Source organism: Macaca mulatta, chromosome 16 (assembly GCF_049350105.2).
Source record: "Macaca mulatta isolate MMU2019108-1 chromosome 16, T2T-MMU8v2.0, whole genome shotgun sequence".
Lineage (NCBI taxonomy): Eukaryota > Metazoa > Chordata > Mammalia > Primates > Cercopithecidae > Macaca > Macaca mulatta.
The window spans coordinates 41,793,118-41,803,224 of record NC_133421.1 but is presented as its reverse complement, the minus strand read 5'-3'; the positions used below and the strand labels follow the sequence as shown (position 1 = coordinate 41,803,224).

Sequence of the window (10,107 nt, the reverse complement as noted above, 5' to 3'; positions counted from 1 at the left end):
TAAGAAGTATTAAAGTATGAAGTCAAACATGTTAATGGAACTAGATCACACACTTATTTTTAGGATTTGCACATATATTTTAAAGGCATCTTTGTATTGACTTTTACTAGTGCAATTCAGACAAAAGGGACATCAAAGCTAACCTAACAGCCAATGATGGGCCAAAAAAAAAAAAAAAAAGCCAACCCAAGTTGCATTTTGAGGGCCTGTTTAGGAAAGATTTACGCTCTACCACACAGGTCAGGCACTTACCTCTGTTTCCCTCTCTTCATTATTCAGCTGCCTTCACAGATTGGGAAAGTTCTCATTTCATTCAAGACTGGCTCATCGGCTGGGCACGGTGGCTCAAGCCTGTAATCCCAGCACTTTGGGAGGCCGAGACGGGCGGATCACAAGGTCAGGAGATCAAGACCATCCTGGCTAATCCGGTGAAACTCCGTCTCTACTAAAAAATACAAAAAACTAGCCGGGCGAGGTGGCGGGCGCCTGTAGTCCCAGCTACTCCAGAGGCTGAGGCAGGAGAATGGCGTGAACCCGGGAGGCGGAGCTTGCAGTGAGCTGAGATCCAGCCACTGCACTCCAGCCTGGGTGACAGAGTGAGACTCCATCTCAAAAAAAAAAAAAAAAAAAAAAAAGACTGGCTCATCAGTATAGTTCTTTTTTCCTTTGTTTTTTTGAGATGAGGTCTCGCTCTGTTGCCCAGGCTGAAGAGCTGTGGCGTGATCTCAGCTCACTGCAACCTCCACCTCCTGAGTTCAAGCGATTCTCCTGCCTCAGCCCGCTGGGTACCTGAGATTACAGGTGTGTGCTACCACACCCGGGTGTTTTTTTGTTTTTGTGTTTTTTTTTTTTTTTTTTTTTTTTTTTTTTGAGACGGAATCTCGCTCTGTCACCCAGGCTGGAGTGCAGTGGCCGGATCTCAGCTCACTGCAAGCTCTGCCTCCCGGGTTCATGCCATTCTCCTGCCTCAGCCTCCCGAGTAGCTGGGACTACAGACGCCCGCCACCTCGCCCGGCTAGTTTTTTGTATTTTTTTAGTAGAGACGGGGTTTCACCGTGTTAGCCAGGATGGTCTCGATCTCCTGACCTCGTGATCCGCCCGTCTCGGCCTCCCAAAGTGCTGGGATTACAGGCTTGAGCCACCGCACCCGGCCTGTTCTTGTTTTTTTTTAAATTAGAGACAGTGTTTCATCATGTTGGTCAGGCTGGTCTGAAATTCCTGATCTCAAATGATCTGCCTGCCTTGGCCTCCCAAAGTGCTGGGATTACAGGCATGAGCCACTGTGCTCGGCCTCATCAGTATATTTCTTCTTTGATGCCTTTCCCTGGCAGGTGATGTGCATATATGCACTGATACCCAAAGTCCTACCACTTTCATAGGCCATTTCAGAATGGTCATGTGCTCCCCAAATTCCTAACATACAGTGCCCACTCCTACCGTAGCATTATTAGTGCCAACAATGCGGGAAATTGCTCATTTTTTGGTCAAATGTGAAAGAGAAAGACATGAATAGCAAGAAGCAACAGACGCCTGATATAATAAATAAGGCTAAGTTACTACATTATGCTAGGACTACACACCTTCAAAGCAATGTTTCTTCACACAACTGCCTTATTATTCATTAAGACATTGTAGTAAACGGCCTCGAATTGTCCATTTGAAAGACAATGCTGAGGAGCTAGTGGTGTCGACAGGTTCCAGGCGATTCGAGCTCCAGCTAGGACGATGGAGGTTGTTTGCAACGACCATCTGGGGAAGAAGGTCCATGCTAAATGCAACACGGATGATACCATTGGGGACCTTAAGAAACCGATTGCCGGCCGGGCGCGGTGGCTCATGTCTGTTATTCCAGCACTTTGGGAGGCCGAGGTGGGTGGATCACGAGGTCAGGAGATCGAGACCATCCTGGCTAACACGGTGAAACCCCGTCTCTACTAAAAATCAAAAAATTAGCTGGGCGTGGTGGTGAGCGCCTGTAATCCCAGCCACTGGGAGGCTGAGGCAGGAGAATGGCATGAACCCAGGAGGTGGAGCTTGCAGTGAGCCCAGATTGCACCACTGCACTCCAGCCTGGGCAACAAGGCGAGACTCCGTCTCAAAAAAAAAAAAAAGAAACCGATTGCAGCCTAAACTGGTACCCGTTGGAACAAGATTGTCCTGAAGAAGTGGTACACGATTTTTAAGGACAATGTGTCTCTGGGGGACTATGAAATCCATGATGGGATGAACCTGGAGCTTTATTATCAAAAAATGAGAATGCTCTTCTTCCTACTGCCCCACTCTCCTCTCCCATCCTCACCCCCACACTGGCATAGATGCTTGTTTGTATAAGCTCACCTTAATAAAGACTTAGATGTTGAAAAAAAATTTTAAAAAAAGACAATGCTTTGGGAAGCTGAAGCAGGCAGATCACTTGAGGTCAGGAGTTTGAGACCAGCCTGGCCAACATGGTGAAACTCCGTCTCTACTAAAAATTTAAAAAAAAAAATTAGCCGGGCACGGTGGCTCACACCTGTAATCCCAGCACTTTGGGAGGCCGAAATGGGTGGATCATCTGAAGTCAGGAGTTCAAGACCAGCCTAGCCAACATGGCAAAACCCCGTCTCTACTAAAAGTACAAAAATTCGCCAGGCATGGTGATGCGTGCCTGTAATCCCAGCTCCTCGGGTGGCTGAGGCAGAAGAATTGCTGGAACCTGGGAGGTGGAGGTTTCAGGGAGCCAACATTATGCCACTGCACCCCAGCCTATGGGTAACAGAGCAAGACTGTCTCAAAAAAAAAAAAAAAAAAAAAAAAATTAGCTGGGCATGGTGGTGGGCGCCTGTAGTCCCAGCTACTAGGAGGCTGAGGTTGCAGTGAGCCATGATCGTGCCACTGCACTCTAGCCTGGGTGACAGAGCAAGACTCTGTCTCAGAAAAAAAAAAAAAAGACAATGCAACTGGTGTAAAGTGAAAGATCTCCTTTCGACTCTCAAGTTTCTATTTTCTTCATTTCTCCTTAGTATTCTTAAAGCTTGCATCTCCTGAGCAAACTGTAAAAGCCAGAAGAAGCCTTTTCTTGTATTCACATTTTCTCACATTCACTAGTCTCTAAAGTAGATGCAAAATGAAGAAAAATAGGCCAGCTCTGGTGGCTCATACCTATAATCCCAGCACTTTGGGAGGCTGAGGCAGAAGGATCACTTGAGCTCTGGAGTTTGAGACCAGCCTGTGCAACAGAGTGAGACCTCATCTCTACTAAAAGTATTTTTTTTTAATTTGCCAGGTGTGGTGGCACATGTCTGCAGTCCCAGCTACTTGGAGGCTGAGGAGGGTGGATCACTTGAGCGCACAACGTCAAGGTTGCAGTGAGCTGTGATTACGCTCTTGCATTCCAGCCCTGGCAACAGAGCAAGACTCTGTCTCGAAAAGAAAGAAAAAACCGCTATGTGCCTGTAGGTTAAAGATGAGAAAACAGTGAGCATTCCCTCTACTAATCCACCCCACCTGGAGTGATTGACAAGCGAGGAAAGGGGCTAGCTTAGCAAGGGAGTGTGTCCAGAGCAAGTGCAAGATAGGGCAGCTGCTCCCTCCCTTCTTTTGAACCAAAGAAATGTTAAGTTCCCCAAATGAAAAGATGGAGAGAGAGTATCTAAATATATAAACACACCACTCATTAACTCTTGGTAAGCTAGCTTCTTTCCTCTGCTTCTCACAAACGCAACAACCTATAAAGCATTTAAAGCAGTATTTCAGACAAACTAGAAAAGAGCTTGGAAAAAATTAACTGTCATTGCAAACTATACAACTGACATAAATTTGGTAAGTGGGAAATTCTCAGAAAATAATAAAAATGAGGAGTCAGGCCGGGTGTGGGGGCTCACACCTGTAATCCCAGCACTTTGGGAGGCTGAGATGGGAGGACTGCTTGAGCCCAGGAGTTCAAGGATGCGGTGAGCTATGATCGTGCCATGATCGTGCCACTGCACTCCAGCCTGAGCAACAGAGTGAGACCTTGTCTTATAAAAAATAAATAAAAATAAAAAATGAAGTGTCTATGTTATTTTGCAAGCTAGTAAGTGATACTGTTACTAGTTGCTCAAGAGGTGTGATCTTGTAAGAAAATGTCCCTTAGAACGGCAAAGGGGAAAAATCATGTTAAAGGAGAAAATAAACATGCAAACAACAGTAGAAACCACATTAATTAGCTATGTGAAGGGGAAAACAATTGGCCTTTTACCAGAATAGACTTCTCTACAACTTTTAAATAAATATCCTCTTACATGTATACATCGTACTTGACCGTTTTCCTAATGATTTTTTTTTTTTTTTTTTTGAGATGAAGTCTTGCTCTGTTGCCCAGGCGGAGTGTAGTGGTATGATCTCGGTTGACTGCAACCTCTGCCTCCTGGGTTCAAGCAATTCTCCTGCCTCAGCCTCCCGAGTAGCTGAGATTACAGGCATGCGCCACCACACCTGGCTAATTTCTTGTATTTTTAATGGAGACGGGTTTTTGCCGTGTTGGCCAGGCTGGTCTTGAACTCCTGACCTCAAGTGATCTGCCTGCCTCAGCCTCCCAAAGTGCTGGGATTACAGGCGTGAGGCATCACAACTGACTCAGCATTTTTTTTTTTTTTTTTGAGATGTAGTTTCACTCTTGTTGCCCAGGCTGGAGTGCAATGGCGCGATCTCAGCTCACCGCAATCTACACCTCCCAGGTTCAAACGATCTCCTGCCTCAGCCTCCCAAGTAGCTGGGATTACAGGCATGTGCCACCATGCCCAGCTAATTTTTTGTATTTAGTAGAGACAGGTTTTCACCATGTTGGTCAGGCTAGTCTCGAACTCCTGATCTCAGGTGATCCACCCACCTCGGCCTCCCAAAGTGCCGGGATTACATGATTGAGCCACCACTCCCTACTGAGTATTCCTTTTACACAAACAATTCTCAATATGAGAGACAGAAACCAGAGGACTTCACTCACATCTGTACAGAAATACTTCAGAAGACAAAAGAACTCAAGATCACAGTACACAGCAGTTATTTATTTAAATACTTGAAAAGGCGGATGATGGAAAAAATAGGTTTATCATGAGAGTTTATATTCATTAGATTTATCATTTAAAAAATTACTGCCTCTAGGTTATCCTAGCCTGATATAGAACACTTGGTGACACATGCAGTTACTGTAATAGACTATAATAGACACAGCCATTATAGAATGATTTACACTTGGGAGGAAATTCAACAGTAGTAAGGGTGACTCTTTATTTAAACTAAAAACATTGGTAATATACAAATTGGTTTTTTTTTTCATTTCATTGAAAGGGCTATAAAATTCAACATACTGACAAAAGAAGCAACATAATCACATAGATAACGTCTCTGCTAATTGCTTTTACCTTACTTCACCCTTAAAGGTGAGCTGCACACTCAGCTACACAATTTTCTAGACTGTGCGATGGCTTCAAGGCTGGCCTACCACAACTGACTGAAAAAAAGTCATGTTGGTAAGCTGACACTGCTTATGTTTTTAAAAATGGAGAGAGAATGGCAAATTGTGCCTCATGTCCTTATAGAATCCAAAGGATCATTCTGAGTAAATGTGAAATAAATAAAGTGTTCCATGAGTAAATACAATCTCTGGGCTAACTTAAACCTAGGAGAGTGAGCCAAGTGAGCACTAACAATACCATTTAGAAATGTCTAGAAACACCATTTCTAGAACTCAGCTTGGGAGACCGTATCTTACCTGAATATGTACATATATTTACAAAATATTCCCTTTTGGCCTCTGGAATTTAGCCATTTTAGTTTGGCTGTTAGCTGTTTTCTTTCCATATGCTAGCCAATACTGCAGTTATAACTATCATTAAAATACTCTTATGCATGAATTACAAATATTAATAAAGTAACTCTGCATGTATAAATATCTCAATATTTCTAGCAGAACTTAAAGCATTCAGAATGTACATAAAAGTATTTGTTTTTGGTAGGGCCAGTATTTCTTTTTATATCATCGCTGTTTCAGTAATGCTTTGTACATAGCAAAGCCCAAAACTGCAAAAACAGTAGCACCAAAACTTGCTCGAAGCCAAAACGTGGAGCTCTTGAGGTCAGCTTGTGTCACGTGCCTGTAGTCAGAAAATATAATTATTACTTAAAACATGATTAGTATGAAAACCTATACCAGTTATTTAGCAGTCTACTTTTAGGTAAGTATTAGTACACTTGTCAAGCTAATTGCATACAGTAATGTTTATCAAAAACATTGATCAATATAGCCATGTATATAATTACTTAATCATTACTTTAAGAAAATGACATAATGTAGACACTAATAAAGACAATTAGCTACTTTGTGGGAGTAGACATCCAAATTTGTAAACGTTTTTTTCACACGGGAAATAAAGAAGTTAGACAAATCAATCTAGCATTTTGTAATACCATCATGGTCCTTCAAAATGAAAATTAAGGTGGTGTTCCCACAATTTTGAGGATCATATTCATGGTTAAATAATGTGCAATCTCCTATCCCCAGGAACTGAAAGCTATTTTGTAAGCAGTTAAGTGACAAGTGACAATACTTTTCTAAGAGAAATGATTAAAGTCAACTTTGGAAACACTGAGCCTCATAAAAATTTACAAAAAACACCACCCCAAAAAACCGAAAGGGGGAGGGGAAGATTTATCAGTTTGCATTAATTTGGTTACTGCTAATTAAAGAGAAAAAAAAACAATCCCTGGTGTTAGTCAGACAGGCAGTGATAATGGTACCAACTAACGGACATAATGTAACGTGATGGATTGAAAGGCAATGACATAAAGGAAGCCATAGTATGCATGACAAGGGACAGCCTGTACCACAAACTGAGTTGTGAGCATGCTTAGTAAGTACCCTCAAGAGTCTCAAGTATGACAGCTTACCATGAAGAGGATAAAGCTCTAAAGAAAAGGTCAGAACGTTTTATTTAAATGTCACTGAAGTCTTAGTTACTAAGTGAACACAATTGAGATGATGTAGAAAACTTTAAAAATTGGCCGGGTGCAGTGGCTCATGCCTGTAATCCCAGCACTCTGGGAGGCCAAGACGGGTGGATCACCTGAGGTCAGGAGTTCGAGACTGGCCTGGCCAACATGGTGAAACCCTGTCTCTACTAAAAATATAAAAATTAGCCGGGCATGGTGGTGGGTGCCTGTAATCCCAGCTACTTGGGAGGCTGAGGCAGGAAAATTGCTTGAACCTAGGAGACAGAGGCTGCAGTGAGCCGACATGATGCCACTGCACTCTAGCCTAGGTGACAGAGTGAGACTCCATCTCAAAAAAAAAAAAAAAAAAGAAAGAAAACTTACAAAATTAAGAGCTTAGAGAGACTGTCTAGTTTAGATTATTTTATAACTAAGTTAAACAGATTTGAAGCAAAAGTCAGATATCATTAAAAGACCAAGGTACTGACATATGCCAAAGAGTTAAGAGCCAAGAATTCAAACTGCACAAAACTACTTTGCCTCAGTAACAGTCAAAGTGAACAGATTAGTTATCACAAAATAGAGTCTGTACATCCCTAGGACAAAAGTCTACAACACAAGCTAGAGTGCTCCATGCTTAACACCACAACAAAGCAAGACACAACACTCCAATTCTCACCCTCACCAGTTTCTATTTTTAAAAAAATCACTCCTCACATAATTATTTCTTACAAAGCAAAGTGATATCACAGATTCATTCCAGCTTGCAAGTTAGTTTTTCCAACAGGCAGTGTTTCATTAAAAAAAAAGTCAGAGAAGAAAACGCTTAGGTTTTTCAAGTTGGAAAAATTCCAACTAGACCAACCCATTGGAAATGTTACCTGGCTTCAAGAAAAAGTGGACCATGAGATGACTCCATGAAGATGGAATCTTCTACAGAGCTGACAGCGTGCACCTGGTGAGTAATACTGCCTTCGTCGTCTGCTAACAGCATGGCACCCCACTCAGCTACCCGGGCTCTTAACCTTTTATATACATGCATACAGTTTGCAGTTCACAGCAGAGCTCACAAAAAAGGGGACTCAAAATAACATCTCTCAATTATGCATCCCACACATAAAATTGAGTTGCCACACTATATGATGGATCTCATGTTTTCTATATTTAAAATAAATGTATTCTATAGCAAATTGCCAAACTTAAAAAAAAATCTATCTGTATGTACTCTCTCAACAAACACACACACACCCACCCCAGACAAGGAAATCTAAAGCTGTTATATATATTCTCTAAACATCCCTATGAGTCTGGTCTTGGTACATCTGAAATACCAAGTCCTCTAAACCAACACCATAAGCAGTACCTGACAACATGTAGTAACCATAAGTATTCATCAGAAATGAGGTTAACGACTATTAGTCATGAAGTTTACAGATGATTATAACTTTGGATTATCAAAAACTACAAATATATATCTGTGAAAAAATTGAGTCCAACATCCCAAACTCATAGACCACCATGGATCTATGACAAGAGTAACAAAAGTTTACAACTCCTAGTCAATGCAGATGTATAGAATTTAAAGTCAGATCACAGGCTAAAGATGCATTAGAGGTTTCTCTTCATCTTTGGTCTCCCTGTGATTATCACGCATCTGCACTGACGGATTTATTTTATTTTATTTTAAAATTTTTACATTTATTTTTTAACTTAGGAGGGAAAAAGAATTAGGATTTAAGCTAACTATAATCACATTGAAATCAATCAAAACGATTTCTCATAAATAGTCTTCAAATATGGACATCTGTTTCACAGAGCTCCCTGTGGTTTTCTGTTTGTTTGTTTATAGAGATGAAGTCTCACTATGTTGTCCAGGCTGGTCTTGAACTCCTGAGCTCAAGCAATCCTTCCACCTTGACCTCTATAACTGTTGGAACTACAGGCTGGTCTCCCCTGTGTTTTAAGACACATGAAATAATATATTCTGACTGATCTTATTGCTTAGTTTTCTTTTGCATTTCAAGATTAATATAGATACATGTTCAAGATACAGCTAGTTTAAAACTTAAGGTAAATATTAACTTATAAAATATATTTCAATGGCTCCATCAATGTTACAGTAGCTATTTAAGACAATTTTAGACATGGAAAATTACTTACAGAACTATTTTACACCTTTACCACCTGCATGTAAAGGCTGCACTACCAGGTTCTATTTATAAAAGAGAAAGCATTTAAAATGCAGGGCACACTTATCATTGCTTAACTGATACCATTTCAATAGAGAATAGTGTGGTCTCCCATGTATTCCAAAAGTATCAAAAACTAACTCATGTTTGTCCTTTCAGTTCTCAAACAGAGGCAAGTAACAGTTTCATAAAGCTTCTGGCTCATTTCTTTCTTTCTTTCTTTTTCTTTTTATTTTTTTGGAGACAGACGAATTCTCACTCTGTCGCTAGGCTGGAGTGCAGTGGCGTGATCTCAGCTCACTGCAACCTCCGCCTCCCAGGTTCAAGTGATTCTCCTGCCTCAGCCTTCCGAGTAGCTGGGACTACAGGTGCATGCCACCACGCCCAACTAATTTTTGCATTTTTAGTAGAGACAGGGTTTCACCATGTTGGCCACGACGGTCTCGATCTCCCGAACTCAAGTGATCCACCCACCTTGGCTTCCCAAAGGGCTGAGATTACAGGCGTGAGCCACCATGCCCAGCTGCTTCTGGCTCATCTCTAAACTTAAGCAGAAACAATTCTTCCACAGTTCAAAAGCATAATTCTTTCAAAATGACTTACAGAAAATACCATCTTAGAATAACTTACAGTATCTTATTGCATAGTTTTCTTTCTTTCTAAAGTTTATTTTCAAAGATAAAAAAAGTTAATATACACTCATTAGAAAATAAGGCAAAGTAAGAAAAAAAATCATTTATGTTACCCAAGGCAACAAATTAAAATGTCAGGTATTTCCTTTTAGACTTTTTTTTTTTTTTTTTTTTTTTGAGACAGAGTCTCACAATCTCAGCTCACTGCAACCTCCACCTCCCGGCTTCAAGTCATTCTTGTGCCTCAGGCTCCCGAGTAGCTGGGATTACAGGTGTGTACCACCATGCCCAGCTAATTTTTGGTATTTTTAGTAGAGATGGGTTTTCACCATGTTGAC

At 41.2% G+C, this 10,107-nt stretch overlaps 1 protein-coding gene across 10 annotated transcripts in view; it reads right to left on the bottom strand.

Moving 5' to 3' along the window:
• Nucleotides 1-5,003: 5,003 nt before the first annotated feature.
• RHOT1 (ras homolog family member T1) overlaps nt 5,004-10,107 on the bottom strand; it is an 83,937-nt gene continuing 78,833 nt past the window's right edge. For 6 of the 10 annotated variants that reach the window (XM_028836190.2, XM_028836193.2, XM_028836192.2 and 3 more), the window contains one exon: nt 5,004-6,113. In XM_028836190.2, coding sequence (XP_028692023.1) covers nt 5,996-6,113 — 118 coding nt within the window. In that variant the 3' untranslated portion in view covers nt 5,004-5,995. Of the gene's footprint in view, nt 6,114-7,829; nt 7,974-10,107 lie in introns of all 10 variants that reach the window. The other 4 variants (XM_028836194.2, XM_028836195.2, XM_077970753.1 and 1 more) reach the window with 1 other exon arrangement.